The sequence below is a fragment of the Apium graveolens genome, chromosome 9 (genome assembly GCF_009905375.1).
Source record: "Apium graveolens cultivar Ventura chromosome 9, ASM990537v1, whole genome shotgun sequence".
Lineage (NCBI taxonomy): Eukaryota > Viridiplantae > Streptophyta > Magnoliopsida > Apiales > Apiaceae > Apium > Apium graveolens.
In genome coordinates, this window is record NC_133655.1 from 212,530,551 (window position 1) to 212,554,552 (window position 24,002).

Sequence of the window (24,002 nt, forward strand, 5' to 3'; positions counted from 1 at the left end):
GCATTCATTACTCACAGAGGAGTGTTCGGGTATCGAGTCATGCCTTTTGGAATGATTAATGCTGGCACAACCTTCCAGCAGATGATGGACACAATCTTTGGCTCGCAAATAGGAAAAACATGTTAATCTATGTCGACGACATGATAACCAAGTCCAAACTCGCCGTTAACTACTCACTTGACCTTCGTGAGACTTTTGAAAATGCCCGGAAACATAACTTGCGTCTCAACCCTAATAAATGTTCATTCGGGCTTACGTCCAACAAGTTCCTGGGATTTATGATCACACAACGAGGCATCGAGGCTGACCCCGCACAGACAAAAGCCATCCTAGAAATGGAGGATCCAAAATCCATCAAAGACTTGCAAAAGCTAACAGGGTACATAGCAGCCCTTCAAAGATTTATCCCCCAATCGTCCAAAAGATGTCTTCCTTTCTTCGCCACCATAAAAAGGCTTCAAGGTCAACACCATTTGAATGGAACGATGAGTGCAAATCCGGATTCTCAGAACTTAAAACATTTTTAAAAAACCCTCCCATCCTCACTAGGCCAATCCCAGGTGAAGCTCTTCGCATTTATCTGTCGGCATCCGATGAAACAGTTGTAGCCGTCCTGGTTCGACTCGACGAAGGAAGGGAAGTCCCCATGTACTACATTAGTCACTCACTGCGGGATGCTGAAACTCGATACCCTCAGGTCGAAAAGCTCATGTATGCCTTGGTCATTGCAAGCAGAAAGCTTTGACATTATTTCCAAGCAAGGGAAATACATGTATTGATAAATGCTCCACTCAAAAGAATCTTGCACAAACCTGATATGACAGGAAGACTCGCAGCATGGACCATCGAATTAAGTCAATTCTACATCGAATATAAACCACGAACAGCTATAAGGGCTCAAGTCCTCTCAGATTTTGTGGCAGAATGCCAATTCAAGACCAAAGGGTCCGACCCCGAGGAAATTCAGCCAAGGCCGTGGCTATTGTTTGTTGACGGTTTATCGACCTCGAATTCTGGCGGCGCAGGGATAATCCTTATCATCCCAGAAGGATTTAAAGTCCAACAGGCCCTTAAGTTCGAATTTCAAGCAACAAATAACGTGGCCGAATACGAGGCATTAATTGCGGGACTAAAATTGGCAACGAACCTCGAGGTAGATTTTATCGACATATTTGGCGATTCCCAGCTGGTGGCTAAGCAAATAAGCAGAGGGTTTAAGACCCATAATGAAAGCATGGCTAAATACCTTGCAATGACACAAGAGCTGCTCAAAAAGTTCTCCTCCTGGAAACTGTCAAATGTGGATAGAACAGAAAATCAATGGGCGGATTCCCTCGCCAAGATAGCCTCGTCCAATCTGAAATTGAACCTCGACCGAGTATATTTTGACAGCCTGAAATCCCCCGTTATCGACATGGTGATAGTCCACAATATTCAAAGCAATCCCGACTGGCGAAGCCCTATCCTTGAGTATATCCTAGAAAATAAACTTCCCACGGAAAAAAGTGAAGCCCGCGCAATCATGTTTAAAGCAAGAAATTATTGCACGATTGGTTCAGTGTTATATCGATATGCATTAACTGAACCACTTCTCCGATGCTTAAGCCCAGAAGAGGTCGATCAAGCAATTCTCGAGGTTCACACGGGGATATGTGGCGAACATATCGGAGGAAAGAACCTAGCTCTTAAAATCATGAGACATGGGATGTATTGGCCCATACTCCGAAAAGATTGTGAGGGTTACGTGCGCAAATTTCAGGCATGCCAGCGACATGGGAACGTGAGTCATCGACCCACAACGGAGCTCAACTCGATTCTCGCTCCTTGCCCTTTCTATCAATAGGGAGTCGATATCGTGGGACCTTTTCCCAAGTCTAGAGGTCAGTGTCAATACATCGTGGTTGCAGTCGACTACGCGACGAAATGGGTCGAGGCAAAACCTCTCTCAAAGATCAGAGAAAAAGAGATGATTGAATTTTTTATGGAATATGTGGTATTTCGATTTGGAGTTCCAAGGATTTCAGTTTCAGATAACGGGACGCAATTTGTTGGTGCACAATTCGAGAAAGTTTTAAGCGACTTGAAAATCCAACACATCAAAGCATCAGTTGCATACCCACAGGCCAATGGCCTTGCAGAAATAACAAACAGAACCATCTTACAAGGATTAAAGAAAAGGATAGAAGAAATTCCCCGATGTTGGGTTGACGAGCTCCCTAATGTGTTGTGGTCCTACAGAACAACTCCACGAAGCGCAACAGGAGAAACCCCTTTCCGCCTCGCGTACGGTGTCGACGCCGTTTTGCCTGTCGAGGTCAGTCGGATTTCCCCTAGGATCGAGGTCTTTGATCCCTCTTTCACAGCCGAAGGATTATATTTTCACAATGACTTACTTGAAGAAACAAGAGAGGAATCTTGACTTCGCATGATCGCTCAACAGGAGAAGTTGGCAAGGTACTTCAACAAGAAAGTTAAAAATAGGCGGTTTGAAGTGGGAGACCTTGTCCTTCGAGACTCCGCCGCATCACAGCCAACAATCACAGGATAATTTAAACCAACATGGGAAGGCCCATACAAGGTATCGAAGGTCGTCAGTGCAGGAACCTACGAGCTCTCATACCTCGATGGTCAACCAGTTAAGAATGCCTGGAATGGAATCCACCTCAAGAAATTCTATCAATGATTAATTCTCTATGTAATGATTAAAAGTTCGAGGCCGCAGGGCCCTACCAAAAACCAACCCTCGATGCAATGAGGGTCGTTATGAGATCCCCATCAAGGGAATTTAAGTTATGAAAGCTTTGTCATTTTGTGAAAATGCTATAATTCGTCTCCCGCTTAACCCACAAAAAGAAAGAGAAAGAAAGAATCAATCAAGTGGAATTATCTCCATATTACATCTTTAATAGCTTCGATGACAGGAAAAACTCAGTGTTAAAAAAAAGAGCCAAGTAAAAAAAATGTGCTTGATAGATACGAGCGGGGAACAATAACATAATATATTTTTGAAAAACGAAATGTTTTAACTACGGGAAAGTTATATCGCAGCTCAAAAGAACACTTTAAGTGCTCAAGATAAAGATATCTTCTTAAACATAAACACACAAAATACCATTAAACAACAAATGAAATTCACCAACAGCGAGTAGCAGGAAATAACATAAATCCAAAGATCAACGTCAGGAAAGCCTAAGTTCACAATTTCACAGAAACCATAAAGTCATTACATAAAATTTAAAATCAATACATCATCTACGGGGCATTCCCCACCTTCAATTCGTATCGGTCGGATCATCAGGATGCGAAGCCGCGAGGTCAGATATATAGTCTTCAAAAGTGTGCCCCGTGACGTCGAACCCCGCTCCTTGCATTCGCGTAACACAACGCCCATAACCATCTCCGAGAGCATTCACAATATCCTCGATCCCTTTCTCAACCTCCGCCTTCAAAGCGGTATTTTCGTCAACAATAAGCTTATATGATGAATTCATCCCATCCACTTGACGCTCAAAGGCTTCACACTTAACCCTCAGACTATCGCGCTCTTGTTTAGCATCACGAAGCTTATGCTCGACCTCCGACACCTGCGCATCCATCGATTGGCCTTTAACATCCATCTCACTTACTTTCTTTGACAATGCGGTGTTCGCATTAGCCAATTCAAATGACCTTTTCTCTAAACCCGAGTAATTCATCTCGAGCTTCTTCTTCTCTGCCCTAAGAGTGCTCACTTCAGCTTCCAACTTCGCTCGAGCCGTATCACTTTCACCAGCTCGAAATTCTTCCACGACATGCATGAAATCAGCGAGAAACTGCCATAATTCAAAATTACAACAATCAGAAATGAAACACAAGGTACTAAATTTTTTTTTTAACATACCCTTCCCGCTCGGCTCTTACAGCGATCCGCTAAATCCTCTCGACGACGCCCATTGAAAGCAATCGCATCTTGAGGAAGATGAAAAAGATCGAAGACCCTCAGCGGCACAGTTATTCCACCTGTCCAACATTCGTGGGGTTGAATCTCAACCCTCACAACTCTTTTTTTCGATCGAGGGTCGATGGTAGAAGCCATTGTCGCCCTGTTACCAACCAATGTGAGGCAAGTGTTCACCCCACCAACCGACGCGTCCGCTTCACCAAGCCCACCATCTCCACAATTTTCCTCTTCAACCTCTCGACGCCCCCTCTTGCGAGAATTCAGATCAGCCGGCTCCACATCTGGCATAGCCTTCCCAGGATCTTCCACAACTTTATTTCCTTGGTCATCCAATAACTTAATCGACACAGAATGCCCAACCCTCGACGGGCCAGAGGGGGCACCATCAGCACTCTTCCTCGAGGCTCTCTTAATAAGCAACATCATAGCCTTGTCCATCTCTCCTTTAACCCCGCTATTCAATATCTTCCCCAAAGAAGCTCCATCCACTAATGCAAAACAAGCCAAAAGAAAAATTTAGCACGAGTAATATTAATACAAGAAGTAACAGTAAAAAGAAAAGGGGGAGAGAAGTAAAGAATACAACATTAAAAAAAAGAGAACGAACAAATAACTAAAAATTCCCCCCTTATAATCATGCATTTCTAAAAAATCAGGTTCCTTTAACTGAAGATGAGTGTACACCGAGGCCACCCCATAAAACCCGTTCAAATACTTAGCATCGCACTTCTCGAGATTATTCAAGTAGTCGATAGTAAGCTGACTTACTTTCCCACACGGTTTCACAAATTCTAAATCTGGCCCCCCAAAATACAACCACTTAGAGTGATACCTGAGTTAGAGGACCTAACGCTGACAATCTTAACCCTTTTGTAAGGACAGTCGAAGTAAACCTGCCCATCGTGATACCTAACTGCATAAATCAAGAAGAAAAGCTTAAATGAAGGAATCAAATTCCTATCGCAACAGAGAGCGACAAACCCACTAAGCTGTGCGAGGGAATTGGGCGTCAACTGACTAACTCCGCAACCAATAGCCTCGAACATCGTCAAGAAAAATGGGTGCATAGGTAACTGGAGCCCCGAAGTGAAAAAGGATTATCGGTATCCCGTGCATCCCATACTCCAGTATCATTCATACCCTTTCATCGGCTGTCGGCACTCGATAACGATAACCATTCGTTAAATCCACGTATAATTTCAACTTACTTACTGGGGGATCCTTGGTAATATAATAACTTAAATAATTCAAACTCAACCTGTCCCCGAACTCTTCCATACCCGCACGAAGGCTATCCTCAACAATTCGACGCCTTCTCTCTAACGTTCGAGGGCTCAAAGGAGGCAAAGGGAGAGGTCCTGTAGGAATGCCCTTTAACAGTTCATCTTCATTCATAAAATCAAAAGATCCACATTGCTCTAAATCGGGAATCTCCAAATTATTCAAATTCTAGAAGGATTCCTGATCACCCTCCTCGAGGGGCCGTTTACCAGGGTCTCGACCAAAAGCACTACGAATAGATGACGAACTAGATTGATCCATTAAATTATTGTAATCGAACAAACTAAATCAAGAGAAGCAAGATGTAATTTAGAAAGTGGAAGATGACTTACAGGTGGTTACTGCAGATGCCGAGAATTTGAGATGAAATAGGAAATAATCCGGCCAGCCGCTCCTTTTCTTTTAACTGAATCAGAAGCCGAACAGTCCTGGGGTTCCAATGTCCAATCAATAGTCCCCAGAAAATAAAAACCAAAATACTTATACGTTTCAATAAAAAAAAAGAGAGGAGAAAAGAAACAAAGTTAAAGTACAACAATACGCACAACACATTCTTTTTTTTATTTTATTTTTATCTTTACTTTTATTTTTACTGTACTAACATTTAATCCTCTCATTATCTTATGCCTTTTGACCACGCTTTGCTCATTTTGATAACTCTCAGATCCCAAAATAAAAGCGCAAATCTAAAGATAGTTGCTTGAACCGGAAGGGGGGAAAATGTTGGACCAAGAAAAGACGGCCCAAAGGAATCATAGTTAGAATAATTATGAAACATTATGTAAAGCCCAAGAAGGCCCAATTTGTAAGAAAAAGCCCATTTGGGACTTGGTATAAATAAAAGACAACAACCTCATTGAAAGAGGTTGGCAAATGAAGCCAAGAGATCATCTCCTAAAATTATAGTCTAATAATAATAATATTGTTGGCACATCAGTGAACAAGGTAAAGAAAGCTAGGAAAAATAGGAATGGAAAGGAAGGTGTGAATAAAAGCAATAATTATATGCCTGTTCCTGATGCTCCTAGAAAGAAATGTTACAACTGTGAAAACTCTAACCATCTTACTTCTTTTTATAGGAAAAATAAAGATATAAACTCTTTACCTCCTAAATCAGGAGTTAAGAGTCAGTCTGTTAGGTTTAAACCACAAAATCCTTATTTTCATTGTGGTAGTTTATGGCATTCCATTTATACTTGTAAGGAACATCATAGTTTGTACTATGATTATTATCAAATAAAATCTTCTTTGAAGAAAGATAGTGTAATTCCTTCTAGTGTAAAGTCTGATGCAAAGTCTGATATAAATTCTGATAAACAGCACGTTAGCATAAACTCTGAAATTAAATCCGCTGCAAATGCTAACAAACTTAAAAAGGCCAAATGATCCAAGCAAGTCTGGGTCCTTAAAACTAACCAATAGTGGTCTTTGTGATTGCAGGGCAACATGAAAAACATCCTAGTTCTGGACAGTGGATGTTCAGGACATATGACTGGAAATAAAGCCATGTTATCAGACTTTGTGGAGAAAGCTGGTCCAGGAGTTTCTTATGGACATGGAAACATGGGAAAAACTCTGGGATATGGCAATATCAATCTTGGGAATGTCATCATTGAAACAGTAGCTCTTGTCTCAGGACTTAAACACAATTTACTAAGTGTGAGTCAAATCTGTGACAGAGGTTATCATGTGGATTTCTTTGAAGAACACTGTGAAGGAGTAAGTAATTTTACAGGCAAAGTGGTTCTGAAAGGTTACAGGCATGGTAACATATATGAAGCCAGACTTTCAACAAGCTCTGATGGTTCTGCAATATGTCTATTGAGTAGAGCATCAATTGAAGAAAGCTGGAATTGGCACAAAAGACTCTCTCATTTAAATTTCAACAACATAAATGAGCTAGTAAAGAAAAATCTTGTGAGAGGACTGCCAAAATCAGTATTTACTCCTGATGGCCTTTGTGATTTATGTCAAAAGGTAAAACAAAGAAAATCTTCATTCAAAAGCAAAACTGAATCCTCAATTCTTGAGCCTTATCACTTACTGCATGTTAATCTATTCGGTCCAGTCAATGTCATGTCAATTGCAAAGAAGAAATATGCTATGGTTATAGTGGATGAGTTCACATGATACACTTGGGTGTATTTCTTGCACAAGAAGAATGAAACTGCATCTACTCTAACTGATCATGTCAGACAGCTGGATAAGTTGGTCAAAGATTCTGTTAAAATAATAAGAAGTGATAATGGCACTGAGTTTAAGAATTCAATCATGGAAGAGTTCTGCAAAAAGCATGGAATTAAGCAGGAATTTTCTGCACCTGGAACTCCACGGCAAAATGGAGTTGTAGAAAGAAAGAAAAGGACTCTCGTTGAAGCTGCACAAACTATGCTTGATGAAGCAAAGCTGCCAACCTACTTTTGGGCTGAAGCTGTGTAGACTGCTTGTTTTACACAGAATGCTACACTCATAAACAAGCATGGAAAAACACCATATGAGATGGTAAAGAAAAAGAAGCCAAATGTGAAATACTTTCATGTATTTGGATGTAAGTGTTTTGTTCTTAAGACTCATCCTGAACAGCTGTCAAAATTTGATCTAAAAGCTGGTGAAGGAATTTTTGTTGGATATCCACTTTCCACAAAAGCCTTCAGAGTCTACAATTTAAGAATAAGGGTTATCATGGAATCTATCAATGTATCTTTTGATGATAAAAAGATTACTGGACTTGAAGATTTCAATGATCATGATCAGCTGAGATTTAAAAATGAAGACTTAAATTCTGATTCTGCAAATTCTGATGGATTAAATCCTGATCCTGTAAGTTCTGATAGGTTAAATTCTGATGTCAGTGAAACTGTGGTAACTACTCCAAAGGTAATTGCACCTGTTCAGGGGGAGAAAGCTGAAGATTCTACCACAACTCAAGACTCTCAAGAAGCATCGGAACCTGTCACTGGCTCTTCAAGTTCTGGTTCATCAAGTTCTGATGAGCCAAATTATGATAATTCTGGAAACTCTGATTCTTCAAATCCTGAAGGATCCAACTCAAATTCTGAAGTCTCAGAGAGCATAACTACAGGGGGAGCATCAGAAAATGCTGATGGAGACAGCATGGATCATGGGGGAGGATCCAGTTCTAGAGAACAACTTTCATCTGCAAGGAAGTGGACTAAAGCACATACACCTGACTTAATAATTGGAGATCATGAAGCAGGTGTCAGAACTAGAACTGCAACAACAAATGAATGTCTCTATCATTCCTTTCTATCTCAGACTGAACCAAAGAAAGTGGAAGAAGCTCTTCAAGATGCTAATTGGGTGCAAGTAATGCAGGAAGAGTTAAATGAATTTGAAAGAAATAAAGTCTGGACCCTAGTGCCAAAACCAAAGAACAGATCCATTGTTGGCACAAAATGGGTGTTCAGAAACAAAACTGACAGTGATGGCATAATTACAAGAAACAAAGCAATGCTGGTTGCTAAAGGTTACTCTCAACAGGAGGGTATTGATTATGATGAAACATTTGCACCAGTTGCTAGATTGGAAGCCATAAGAATCTTTTTGGCTTATGCTGCTCACAAAAAGTTTAAAGTCTTTCAAATGGATGTGAAAAGTGCTTTTCTCAATGGAGAATTGGAAGAAGAGGTATATGTTGAACAACCTCCAGAATTTGTAAATCCAAAATTTCCAAATCATGTCTACAGACTTGATAAAGCACTTTATGGCCTTAAGCAAGCTCCAAGAGCATGGTATGAGACTTTAGCTCAATTCCTTCTGGAAAGTGGATTTAACAGAGGCACAATTGATAAAACACTATTCTACCTCAACCATGGAAAGGTCTTACTTTTTGTACAGATATATGTTGATGATATCATCTTTGGTTCTACAAATGACAAACTCTGTGAAAGGTTTGCAAAACTAATGCAGTCACGATATCAAATGAGTATGATGGGAGAACTTAGTTATTTTATGGGACTTCAAGTCAAGCAAAATGAAGAAGGTACTTTCATAAATCAATCCAAGAACACCAGAAATTTACTGAAGAAATTTGAAATGCAAGAATGTTCAACTGTATTTACTCCCATGGCCACTGCAACCAAGTTAGATAAAGATACTGGAGCATCAGTAGATATTACTAACTATAGAGGTGTGATTGGCATTTTACTCTATTTAACTACAAGTAGACCTGATATCATGTATGCTACATGTCTTTGTGTAAGATTTCAGGCTAATCTAAGAGAACCTCATCTAATAGCTGTAAAAAGAATCTTCAAGTACCTTTAGGGTACAGCTGATCTAGGATTGTGGTATCCTAGAGAATCAGATTTTAAGCTAATATGTTACTCAGATGCAGATTTTGCAGGATGCAAAATAGACAGGAAAAGCACTAGTGGAAGCTGCAATTTCTTGGAGGTAGATTGGTTTCTTGGTTTAGCAAGAAACAGAAATCAATTTCTACATCAACTGCAGAAGCAGAATATATTGTTGCAGGAAGCTGTTGTGCACAGATTCTTTGGATGAAGAATCAGTTACTGGACTATGGGTTAGAATTTTCTAAAATACCTATTTATTGTGATAATCAAAGTGCTATTGTTATGATAGGTAATCCAGTTCAGCACTCAATGGCAAAACACATCAACATTAGGTACCATTTCATAAGGGAACATGTGATGGAAGGTATAGTAGAATTGCATTTTGTGCCAACAGATCAACAACTAGCAGATATCTTCACAAAACCACTATGTGAAGCTACTTTTACAAGACTGGTAAATGAACTTGGAATGGTTTCAGTTTCTTTTTCAAAATCTGCTTAGTTTTTGTTCTCATGCATTAGACTTTATGATCAGTGTTTATAGATTGTCTTAACTCTGTATAATTTGTGCTTAAATTGTAATATATTAAATATTAATTGTTATCTAATGTGATTTTATATACTCTGATAGTGTATTGAATGTTCTGTGACTATTCTTTCCAATGAAGATTACTGTACTAGATGCTGACCTAGTAGTCTTTAACATACTAGAAATCCCATGTTTGAATTAGTTGTTTATGTGGAAATTCATTAACACAAGCAATTCTAATTTTGTGTTGGGTCAAATTTACTTTGTGTATCTTATTACTAAGTCACAAACTAGATTTTTGCTTCTTATCTGTCAAATTCTGATGTCAGTAAATCTTAAGGATGAACTACATGCTTGATAAGCCTCACTTATCTGAAGAAAAGAAAATAAAAGAAAATTGAAGTCGGGTACTCCTTTGAGATCTAGAGTAATATATGTGAAAGGAAAGACCCAAGTACATTGCTGGTATTAAGTTATATGCATTAGAAAAGCAAATAAATTTTTCTTGGTGACTTTTCACATTCTTTCATTACTGGAGAAATACTCTGATAATAGCATAAATTCTGATAGCAGTTATGACTCACTTACACTAAGAAGCCACTGTAAAAAGAATGTCACAAGATGCATAAAATGAGCACAAACAGTTGAGGTGGACTCTTGCATAAATTTATTCTATAGTAGACTTCAAAATTGAAGACAGATTTTAAGCACTTTTCTTAGTTATGCCTTATTTCTAAGATATACTGAAGTTTATCAGACTTTAATCTTTATCTGATCATTTGCAAATACACACACTCTCACTCCATGTGAATGATGAAAATTACTGTGGTGATTAATTTGTTTTTGACAAACAGTTTAGTATTATTTGCATAAATTCTGAGGACAAGTTCTGATGATTAAACTCTGAAGAAACCAGTCAGTATTTGTATGAAGAATCACAGAAACAGACTTTCACTTCTTGAGTACAGAAGCCATATTCTGATGACCGTTAAATTCTGATAATAGTCAAGTTCCGATGCAAATCCTGATGGAAACTCTGATGCTTACATGGAATTATTTAATTACTTGGCTTAGTTTTAATATTTACAGTAACGGTCATATTTTATCCAAATTCCACAGTTAGTCAAATAGGTTTTAGTAAACTCTGACCCTCTCACATACAGTGCTATATTTCCTGATGTATAACCATCCCAACCTCCATCAGCACCTACAACCAATCAACCACCTACCACTTCTCAACCTCAACCAACTCAACCTACCATCAGCACATATTTCCAGCCAGCTCAATCATCTCAACCCCAACCATCAATACCTACCATCAGAACTTCATCCTCCAGGCCTAAAAGAGCAAAATATGTTCCTAAATCTCCATCAAGGAGAAGAAGGATGATTCTTAGGGATGAATCTGATGATGAAGGTGAGCAAGTCTAGGTTCATGCATCAGAACCTGTGATAATTGAAGCTGAAAATGTCATTTTTCAGAAGGAAGTAGCAGCTGAAAAGGAAACTTCTCAGAAAGAAACTGAAGCTGAGGGTTCAGATAAGTTGAAGAGAAAAAGATCCTCAAGTTCTGATGCTAATCAAGCAACTCCTGCACCAAACAGGAGATCAAAGAAACAGAGAGCAGGAAGGTATTTGCCACAAACTTCATCTGAGGATACTAATGAAGCTGAGGAAGGGGATCAGGAATCTTTGATCTCAAAGCCAATAGTAATTGAATCTTTGCCACCTCCAACTCAGGCTGAAGAAACTGTTCAGGAAACAGTGATCACACCTCCTGTCTCTCCAGTTAAAGCAACAACAGTTGAAGATTCAGGATTAAGTCCTAAAATTAACATCCACAGGCTGATCATTCCAACTGTGCTCTATCTTGAAGCTCCAACTGCAGCTCAGCCAACTATTGCTACTTCTCCTATCTTACAGGCTGAGATACCAACAACTCCAATTCTGGAGATAAATTCTGATGCTCAGAATTTAGATGAAGTTACTGCAAAATCTCTTTCTGTTAAGATGAGGAGATGTTATCAAGTTCTGGAGACAGTGCTCCATTAAATGCTCCCATTCTTGGAAAGGAGGCACTAATTGAAAAAATTGTTGAACAAGTTGCTCATATTCCTTGGGAAGAAACTCACAGAGGAGTGGAGTGGACCAAGAAGTGGAATGAAATCTGATTTCATTCCAAGCTCAAAAGTTCTGACAGAGCATTTTGTAAAAGTTGATGAGCTGATGATAAATTCTAATTTCAAGACACAACTCAAAGTCACAAATCTAAGTATCAAGTCTCTTCAAGGTCAACACTCTACAACTCATAAGAAGGTTGACAAACTTTTGGAAAAGTCTGATGAGCTGGATATGGAGATCAAGCTAGACAAAAATAGGTTTATTAGACCTATTTCTGAGAAAGTTGAAGCTATTGAGAAGGTTCAAGAACAGCAACGTGCCCAAATTTGAGGTCCTGCAGAATCAAGCTGCTCAACAAGCTCAACTTAATGAAATTCAATCTTCAGTAGAACTTCTTCTCTCTCTCCTACTACCAGATGATGCCAAAACGGGGGAGAAGGTAGTTAAGTCCAAATGCTCTAATACTCAAGTACTGAAGAAAAAGGATGACAATGAGGATGACCAGGGAAACCCTAGCAAGGGCAAGGGTCAAGATCAAGGGCACAACAGCAAAGTTTCTTCAAGGAAACTAATTTCTGATTCAAGCAAATCTTCTACTCAAAAGAAGACAAATTCTGATGCTGTAAATGCTAAAGCTCTGATAGCAAGTTCTGATAATCAAAATCTGATATCAAGTTCTGATGTTTTGATTCAAGGACGAAGTAAAGACTCTCAGAAATTTTTGCAAACTCTGAAGCTCAAGGGAAAGCAGACTACTGTCTACTAAAAAGACCCTAAAATTCAGACACTTGATGAAGAGATTGCTAAAAGACTATTTCTCAAGCATAATCCTGGAATGGATTTAGAGAATCTCAAGGAGGAAGAAGCTAGATTTGCAGCTGAGAAGAAAAATCTAAAGTCTAAAGCTTCTGATGCTAAGAAACCTCCAAGGCCTAAGGTAAAAGGCATTGTGATCAAGTAAAAGTCAAATTCTGAGGCTTCAAAGCTCAAAACAAGATCACGGATTGATCCTAAAGATAAAGGGAAAGGAAAAGTTGATGAACCAACAAAGCCATAGGAGATGAAGATTCCTCAAATCCTGATGAAACCTTCGTGCAAAATGGTTCAAGTTTATGATGATACTGCTGTTGAAGATGAAGATGTTCAAACTCTGAAAAGAAGGAAGATAACTGAAGAATCCAAGACAACCTCTGACAAAGCTCAAGTTGTTCAGAGTGAAAAATAGCAAGCTACAGAAGAAACATCAAATTTTGATCAAGTCATCAAGAAATCAACCTCTGACAGTGCTCAAGTTGATTTAGACAAGATGAAAGTTGCTGATAAGAAGAAACTCATATGGAAGAATGTCAAACCATCAGATCCAAAGAAAAGCCAATTGTTATCTGATTTCATGACTGTTGGATTGAAAGCCATAGAAGCAAGAGGCAGAGCTGGACTAGGTTCTCATGAAGCCAAGATCAAGACAGGAGTTGAAGTGCTTACAAAAGATCCATTCTTATTGACTGACAAACCTCTTGAAGAAGTTACACAGAAATACCTTGATAAGGTTATCTCTGTTCAAGTGGTACTGGATGTTCATGATAAGCATAATGTCAAAGAAAATCTGATTCTATTTCTTGAAGATGGAAGAACATATCAAATGTCAGAATCAGATGTGCTGAACAAATCTCTCAAAGAACTACCATTCTTTCATTTTCTTTTAGAGATAAAGTCTGAGATTACCAGGAGATGGTCAAATTTCATTATGAAGACCATAAGAGATAAAGCAAGAATTTCTGGTTCAAGGGTTACAGAATTCATTCCTAATATAGTTGAAGATGATATAAGTGAAATTCCAATGAAGAAGGATTCTGCTAAACTTGAAGTCATTCTAAAAGAGAAATGTCTGTGCTACAATGATGACTCTTCTCATCCAAAGATGATCAGACTTGTTGATGGTTTAGAAAGAAATCACATCTCAGCACTAAGGACTGCAATCTACCAGATTGGTAGTCAGAATGAAGAATTGAAGCAAGTCAAAGCTACACTATCTCAAGTCCTGAGGAATAAAGAAGGAAAGCTGATATCAAACTTTGTCAAGAATCACTTTGGATTCAAATTGACTCCGTGAGATTGGTAAAAGCTACAAGGACTGTAAGTTGTAGTTAATTGTCTATTTAAACTCTCATTGCATTTGTACTTAAATGTTTTTAACATCATCAAATCTATTAACTTGTATATTTTTCATAGTTTACAAGTTGGGGGAGATTGTTAGATATATTTGAGATGTCATGTCTAATATGATTTGTGTTTATTTTTCATAACTTAACAACAGGACATATCAGGACTTACTGAAATCAGAACTTACCGAAGTCAAAACTTAATATCAGAACTTAAGGCGCCAGAAGATATAAATCAGGACTTAAGTTCGGGAAGACTTCAGATAAGGAATGCGGCTGATTTACAGGAGAAGATCTGGACTAAAGCAAAAGAAGATATGCATGAAGAGTTAGAGGACTAGAAGACTTGTAGAAGATATCTGATTGATATATTTTAGGAGACAGAATTATATTCCATATCAATTAGAATATATCTTGTAATTGTGTACTATATAAACACAGCTTAGGGTTACACTATAGGTGTTATCATTATTGAGAAACATTATTCATTGTAACCTAGCAGCTCTTAGTGATATTTGTTCATCACTGAGAGAGAACAATTGTTCTATTATAATAGAGTTTATTTGAATATACTTGATCTTTGTTACATACTTGTGTTAAAATCGATTTGATTGTATAAAAACTATATTCAACCCCCTTCTATAGTGTTGTGTGACTTAACATTTATTGTCAAATTTAAATACAAGGCTTGGAGATCCATTAGCTCCTCCATCATCAAATACTCCAGTTCTCCAGATAGCAAGCACCTGGTTACCATAGATTTTGGGTGGAGCTTTGAGAGCAAACCCAATCTCACTAGATCTAAGAAAGTCCTGAAAAATGTGAAAATCAATTTTCACACTGTTGTTAGTCAGGATGGCTGAATAGCTGTTAGTCACAAACTGTGTACCACCATAATCAAATGATTTAGAAGCAACAGGTGAAGTTATGGTTAATTTTCAAGAAAGATTTACGGACAGGATTTAGGGTTTTAGAGTTTACGGCTTTGAGAAAGGTAAAGTAGTAGAGAGAAAACAATGAAGATAAGTAAGGTATTATCTAAAATCAAAAAAATGATTTTATATAACAGATATCTCCACTAATTTAGTCACAATTCAACTTAATGGGATACGTGGCAATTTACGATTGACTGTAAAATTAATCATGTAAATGTGTGTTACTGCATGCACGGTTCTCGAGAATAAAGTTATGCATTAAACGAACGTGTTTTATATCCTTACATCAACGTGTAAACATCTGTAACCTTGAAAAATTACCCATATGTGGCCAACTTCAACTCTGTAATTACAATACTGACTAAAGCAATATTTGAATATCTTCATAAAAATAGTCAATCAAAGTTTGACCATTATCAGTATGTAAGCATGACTATCAGGATTTATCAGTCAAAACTGGTTTGACCAATATCAGAATTTATCAACTACTGACAGGATCTATTAGTCAAAGAAAGTTTAACTGATAACAGAGCATGTACGCATAATCAGTAGTTCAACATGCAGTTTTCACATAGGATTCATAGAAGATAAATGCATGTTATCATGGTATCAACATTTAGCACAATAATCAGTATCTAACAAGTGCTGACACATAATAAATACCATGCTTCATAATATCAACAGTCTTAATTATCAGAGTTTGAGAATTGTCCTGATATCATTCCCAATTTATTCACCAGTCTTATGAAAGTAGCTTCACAGAGAGGCTTGGTGAATATATCTGCTACTTGCTAATCTGTTGGAACAAAGACCAATTCCACTATACCAGCTTCCACATGTTCCCATATGAAATGGTACCTGATGCTGATGTGTTTAGTCATTGAATGCTGCACTGGATTTCCTGTCATTGCAATAGCACTTTGATTATCACAATATATAAGAATAGCAGAATAATATAACCCATAATCCAGCAATTGATTCTTCATCCATAGAACCTGAGCATAATAGCTTCCTGGAACAATATATTCTACTTCTACAGTTAATGTGTAAATTGACTTTTATTTCTTGCTATACCAAGAAACCAATCTGCCACCAAGAAATTGGCAGCTTCCAGAAGTGTTTTTTCTGTCTATTTTGCATCCTACAAAGCCAGCATCTAAATATTCAATTAGTTTAACGTCTGAATCTCTAGAATACCATAATCTCAGATTCATGGTGCCTTTGAGATACTTAAAAATTCTCTTCACATCTAATAGGTGAGGTTCTCTAGGATCAGCTTAGAACCTTGCATATAGACAGGTAGCATACATGATATCAGGTTTACTAGCAGTCAGATATGGGAGTGAGCCAATCATACCTCTGTAGTTAGTTATATCTACTAAAGAACCAATAGTTAAATCTAACTTGGTTGCAGTGGCCATGGGAGTTGATGCAGTTGAGTAATCTTGCATTCCAAATCTTTTGAGTAGATTCCTGGTGTATTTGGATTGATTTATAAAGATTCCTTCATCAGTCTGTTTAACTTGTAATCCCAGAAAATAACTCAATTGTAATAACCCAAAATTTTTGGACTTTTTGTAAACCTTATGAATAGTGATTTTGCTGATTATGCTGAATAAGAAAACTTTTCATGCCACACAATGTAGCAGTTCTTTTATTGATATTCTGAGATCTTATTAGTACTCTATATGGTATATAAGTGTATGTAAAGATCGTCAGAATCCAAATCCGAACACTTTGATTTTTCCCGAAAATCAACCAGATACCGAAAGAATTGAGTATAAGGTAACATGATAAAAATGATTTAAATTCAAGGATTTTTAGAGAGGATCATAAAAGGAATATAAAATATTGAAAAAGGTTTAGGGGAACCTAAGTAATAAGATCCCAGGTATGATCCCTCAAACGATAAACGAGAATAAAAGTTAAGCGAACCGTATAACATATAAGCGGTCATTAGCCAAGTAATTAGGGGTTAATCAAAGAGGTTAGTGGATGATGATGTCATCACACCAACAAGAAGAAGACAAGTGTAAGAGGATGACATGAGAAAGATGACATAGGCATGGTGACGTAAGCATGACAAATGGAGGGATTGATTGGTTGATTGTGAGCCACACAATTTTTACCATGGTAACAATCTAATTAACAACAAAAGGAAGTAACCAAGCTAAACACCACACAAATCATTTAATCAAACTAGAAACATTTTTACTTCACTTTTTCTTCCCTTGCTCTCGGCCAAAACCAGAGCAGCAACTTAAAACTACCATATCTCCTTCAATACTCACTCAAATATTGTGTTCTATAGCTCATTGGAAAGGTATTGAGATGGCCTACAACTCTTGTTCATAAGTCTCGTCCAAATAAGCATGGTAAGACCCTCATTTGTACAGTTCTTTAAATCGAACTTTTAGAAACTTCAAAACCTAACTTTATGTTCTTGATTTCTTTGGAAAGATCAAGCTTGTAGGAGGTTAGATTAAGGCTCTCTAAGGCTTCCTAGCAACTTAAAACCTACCAAGTAGGGTATCAACTTCAAACCCTAGCTTTGATTTTATGATTCCATTAAGTTTTATTGAAGCATTTTTAGTATTAAGGCTTGATCTTTGATTATAAGTAGTTTTGGTGGATTTGTATTGATTTTGAATATTGGGTCTTTGATTGGTTGGATAAATTGGTAAAACTTGGAGTTGGGGACTGAGTTTGTAATATGATGGTTGAATATTGTTGTATTGGTGGTTGTGAGTGAATTGATGATAATTTAGAGTATTAATTAAATTGGAAATCGCGTAAACATAAACGTCATAATGCCCGATTTTCCTTAACTGTTCTGTTCTTAACTTTAGGACCTGTGAACTCACTTAAAGATTCTAATCTTTGCCATGTTTAGATAGTTCATGTTACGAGATTCGTTTTGATGTATGGTTCGCTTCAATCCGATGTACGATGTACGGTTTAGGACAAACGACCGTTTTAAGTAACGGCGTTTCGTGAACGAACCATTACCCCTCGCCTTACTTTGAAACCTTGGTTAAGGCCCTTAAATGACTAACTGGAGTATGAAATAATTATGTAAAGTGGACTAGGCAGTTGGTAGGGTATTCGCGAAAGCTTCGCCTTAAAATTCGTAACGGTTAATTTATTAAAAATGGTGGAGCCGAGGGTACTCGAATGACTTATGTGATTTGTTAAGCGTAGAAATGACCATAAGCAAACGTTAGGGTTCAATTGGTTAAAGTCTAGTTTCTTAAGCGACCGTGATTTAATTTCAGCTTATGTTGTTGTTCATAGGTTACCGGACCCACTCTAAGCTTAAGTCTACCCCGGAGCACTCAGGAAAGTTTTCTACCCGTTATACTGTTGTTGTGATGTATATATGTATATGCATTATCTTGTGATAAGTGCATTATTGTTATTAACAAATCTTGTGATATATTGGAGCATGTTGATATGATATATATGCATGCCTGTTCTGTAATCTTGATATCTAATTGTTGATTCAATCGCTTATAAGTTGCATAATACCTATGCTAGAGATAAGCAGTAATTGCGTATACCCTTAGTATAGGGGACCTGAAGGTGAACATTTTTCTAAACCGGGAGTCGGTGTTCCCGAGTATAATATATGTATATTTATATATATATATAAATATTTTTCAAAACTATTAATCGAATAAGGTTTATTCGATAACTTTATTTATTTAATGAATTTCATTTTGAATATTCATTCGAGGACTTATCGCTTATTTATTTAATAAATATTATCTTAAATATTCATTCGAGGACTTATGACTCCGCTTATTTATCTAATGAATATTATCTTGAATATTCATTCGAGGACTTATGACTCCGCTTATTTTATTTAATGAATATTATTTTGAATATTCATTCGATGACTTATGACTCCTCTTATTTATTAAATAATATTCTTTATTTTAAATAAAGAATAAGGTTTTGATATTTCAAACTTATTTTCGATTATTCAAATAAAGATCGTACTTTCGTATATAAGTATATCTTTGGTTATTTATTATTCAATTCAAGTATGAGCTTTTAAAACTTTCACTTCATTTATTTTTATAAAGATCATCCTTTATGGGAATATTATTTAAATAATAATATTCAGATATTCTCCAACATATCGGGACTGATTTATTTTATTAAATCAGCATCACTCCAAACATTCTCAAAAATGTTTTCGAGTCTTCAAAATGATTTTAAAAGTTAGAGCGGATTCCAAAACTCATTTTCAAATTTAAGATCTTCCGTCGAAGGGGACTTGAATACTCGCTCAAAAATCTGAGGGATCCGGCTCTGTGATGTATTTTATATTCGCAACAAGGTTGCTGTTTTGATAAAAGAGTTTTTGATTACTTACCCAACACTCGGGAAGTAAAATTCTTGGAACAAGTTAATCCATTAACATGCATCGCCTGGGAAATATCGGTGAGTTTTCCTTTCCAACTAGATACAACTTCTTGGTGGAGCCGTATCAACAAGTTTCTACTTGGGGAAAGTGGGGATGAGCTTTACGTTTCAGAGTCATGGATTTCATCTGAACTAGGAGTGGCGTAAGTGGTCGAGTGGCGCCATCCAAGCCTTATTATATTGACCCAAATGGCCCGGAAGTTTCGCTAAGACGGTCCATTCCTTAGGAGTCTAGTGTTCGGTTGACAAGTAAGTCCGACTGTTCTCCTCTACATGTAGAAAATGGTGGGGTTGCACTACTGCGACTGATCATCGTGAGTGGTCTTCCTGGCGCGAAAAACTCCCGTAATGAGTTCATCATCCAATTGGATATTTCTGCAACACTACCCAGAGCACTTCGATAGAAAGGCTACGGCTGGGCGATTGTTAAGTGTTGGAAGGGTCGAGTTTTCAAAATGATGTTTTCATCAAATGAAGTATCTCATAACTTCATTTCATTTTGATGATATTTTAAAGATTAATTATGTACAAGTTTTGTCATGTAGCTTCATCTATGGGATGAACTAATTATAACTTGAATGGTGGTAGTTCAAGTAGTATTCGGAAAAGATATAAGTATATTGGAGTATCTTGTAACTTCATCTTTTCAACTTATATCTAGTTAATGATTATCTTATGAATGACAAAGGTTTTCAGAAAAACGTTGAGACAAGGTTAGATATATGAAATCACCTTGCAACGATATTTTATACATTTATAAACTGGAACTCTGTGTATATTATGCCTGGCAGAGTATTTCAAAAATTTTGAAAAGTATATATGTATATACTGAATATTATGCGACTTGGTCGCGTTAAGATATCAACTTGGTTCATTTCTTCTTAACCAAGACTTTCTTGAGTACTATGAGAATGCTCATATATTGTAAATTATTATACATACTATTTCGGTGGGCTTGTTGCTCACCCTTGCTTTCTTCTTTCATCATACAACATCAGATACACAAGATGAACAAGACCAAGCTCCCAATTCGCGAGCGGATAGGAAACGTTCCGCAGTTTCCTATAGGCGTTGATGTCGCTGTAGCTGAGGTAGGAACTACCAATAGGCTAGGCTTTCAACTTTTGATGTACCAGACTTATGTATCTTTATGAATTGTAATAATGGCAAAGAAATGTAAATTTATTCAGAAACCCTTTTAAGGTGTAATGGCATATAATTATGGAATAAAATGACTCGTGTTATTTTTGGATATTCATCTCTGAGACTATAACTTGTGGCGTGTGTGTTTATTGTGGGGTCACAGTACGGAGTAGTTGATTATTTATTAAGATTGGGTGTTATTAAGGGAAATGGAACTCGTGACAACCCGGATCCCCGACCCCGGATTGGGGGTGTTACATCAATTTTCCCATCATACTCATTTGATACCTGGATTGCATTAGCTTTGTAAATCTCTCATAGAGTTTATCATTAGTAGATCCAAAAATGATATCATCAAATATAACTATACTAATAACAAGTCCTTACCATGGTATTTATAAAAGAGAGTTTTGTCAATTGTACCTCTTGTAAAACCACTCTCTAGCAGAAATAGAGCAAGTGTTTCATACTAGGCCCTTGGAGCTTGCTTCAGTCCATAGAGTGCTTTATCCAGTAAATAGATATGATCTGGATACTTTGGACCAATGAACCCTGGAGGCTGTTCAATATAAACTTCCTCTTCGAGTTCTCCATTTAAAAATGCACTATTCACATCCATTTGGAACACCTTAAACTTCTTGTGTGTAGCATAGGCAAGAAAGATTCTAATTACCTCAAGCCTTGCAACTAGAGCAAATGTTTCATCATAATCAATGCCTTCTTGATATGAATAACCCTTTGCAACCAGTCTTGCTTTATTCCTTATGATAATGCCCTCACTGTCAGTTTTGTTTCTGAACACCCACTTTGTGCCTACTACAGATCTATTCTTTGGTCTTGGCATAAGAGTCCATACTCTGTTCCTTTCAAATTCATTAAGCTCCTCTTGCATTACTGTAACCCAGTTAGCATCTTGCAGAGCTTCTTCAACCTTCTTGGGTTCAGTTTGAGATAGAAATGAATGGTAGAGATATTCATTTTGAGTGGCTTTTCTTGTTCTTGCAACACTGTCAGGATTTCCAATGATTAAGTCAGGTGTGTGTGACTTAGACCATTTTCTTGCAGATGGAAGTTGACTCCCTGAAGATGAACATCCTTTTGATCCATGAGCTCTCTATTATTCCTTTGATTAGTACCACTATTATTTCCTGATGTTCCCCCTGAATCAGTGTTCCCATTATTGTCAGTATTTGACTCATCAGAGTTTGAGGAATATAAGTCTGATGATCTTTCTACTGATGTTTCTTGAGTAGAATCACTCGCAGTAGTCTCTGGATTTGAATCATGTTGCTCCCCCTCAACATGTGCTTCAGTGTTAGAAGAATTTCCATTGTTATATGGAACATCAGAGCTCTGAGTGATATCAGGATTTACTGTATCAGGATCAGGATTTAAAAGTTTAGCATAAGGTACTTCATTTTCAAATCTCAATTTTTCATGGTTATCTGCATCTTCTAGACCTATTATCTTCTTATCATCAAAAGATACATGTATAGATTCCATGACTGTTCTTGTTCTCATATTGTAAACTCTGAAGGCTTTTGTGGATAATGGATATCCCACAAAAATTCCTTCATCAGGTTTTAGATCAAACTTGGTCAGCTGCTCCGGATGAGTTTTGAGAACAAAACACTTACAACCAAAAATATGAAAATACTTCAAATTTGGCTTATTTCCTTTCACCATATCAAATGGTGTTTTTCCATGCCTGTTGATCAATGTTTCATTTTTTGTAAAGCAAGCAGTTTGCACAACCTCAGCCCAGAAGTAGGTAGGCAATCTTGCTTCTTCTAGAATGGTTCTTGTAGCTTCTATAAAAGTTCTATCTTTCTTTCAATAACTCCATTTTGTTGTGGAGTTCCAGGAGTAGAAAACTCTTGTTTTATCCCCTTGAGTTTGCAGAACTCTTCCACAGAGCTATTATTGAATTCAGTTTCATTATCACTTATGATGAACTTCACTTTGTATGTTGATCCTTTTTCCAGCTCCCTCACATGATCAAGAAGAATGGATGGAGATTCATCCTTGGTGTGTAGAAAATACACCCATGTGTATCTTGTATAGTCATCAACAATTACGAGTGCATGCCCCATCTTGGCATATGAAGTAGATGATATGGTTCAAGAATTGAGGATTCAGTTTTAATCTTGAAAGAAGTTTTCCTTTTCTTGGGTTTCTGGCATGAGTCACATAAGCCATCAGGAGTAAAAACTGCATTGGGAAATCCTCTCACAAGATCTTTCCTCACAAGTTTATTGATATTATTGAAGTTGAGGTGAGAAAGTCTTTTATGTCAGTTCCATCTGTCTTCCACATATGCTCTAATTAGTAGATATACTTCTGAATTATCAGTAATTGTGGAAACCTTGACTTCATATAAACTACCATGTCTTACACCAGTCATTGCAATCTTGCCATCAGACTTACTGACAATTTCACAATGCTCCTCATAGAAGTTGACATGGTACCCTCTGTGTGACGCCCTCCAAACCCGGGTCAGAAGTTTGGGGCTCACAACGCACACCACAATATTTAAACCTGTATATAAAGTATTATATGCATTGATCCTTCTGTACACAACCACGGATCGCAACAGGTTAAAGTATGAAAAAAAGCCACAACCTTAACTTTTATTACATCGCACCAAAACCCAACTAGTTCAACTTACAATTGCTAATAATATCGTTGTTATAATCTTGCATAACTCACCTACACTATAAAGCTTCTGCTAGCTCGATCCAATTTAACTGGAACCCTAGCTCGCACACTAAACAGGGAATCCTCGTTACCAACACTTTCTTCTTTAACTGTTGAAAATATAAAAAAAATTGCAAGAGTGAGCTTACTAGCTCAGCAAGTAATAATAGAAGCAATTGAGGTTAAACAATCACCAATTAAAATGATTCAGAAGAATCAAGTTTCTGAATAAGCAATGATTAGAATTGGATATTCCCTTTTCATTTTAAAAACCAAGGTTAGGCTGATGATCAGTCACGCACTAACCCGAGCAAGGCTCCCAACTTTGCTCTATATACTGGATCCAAGGCACGCACTGGCCTATTATGACCACGAATCTGGTCCACATTTATAAAACCATCCAATTCTAAAACAATTCAATATCATAAATCAGTATGTGGTAGACATGTAT

The 24,002-nt window shown here is 37.3% G+C and overlaps 1 protein-coding gene across 1 annotated transcript; it reads left to right on the forward strand.

The window, feature by feature from the left end:
- The first annotated feature begins 817 nt into the window (after positions 1 to 817).
- On the forward strand, positions 818 to 2,419 carry LOC141685922 (uncharacterized). The gene is made up of 2 exons (XM_074490998.1): positions 818 to 1,759; positions 1,844 to 2,419. The coding sequence occupies exons 1-2, from the start codon at positions 818 to 820 to the stop codon at positions 2,417 to 2,419; spliced, it is 1,518 nt and encodes a 505-aa protein (XP_074347099.1).
- Positions 2,420 to 24,002: the final 21,583 nt, after the last annotated feature.

Coding starts and splice junctions, on each gene's coding strand:
- LOC141685922 (XM_074490998.1), top strand. CDS start 818: ATGACAGGAAGACTCGCAGCATGGACCATCGAATTAAGTCAATTCTAC. Junction 1,760..1,843: donor GTTACGTGCGCAAATTTCAG/GCATGCCAGCGA, acceptor TTCTATCAATAG/GGAGTCGATATCGTGGGACC.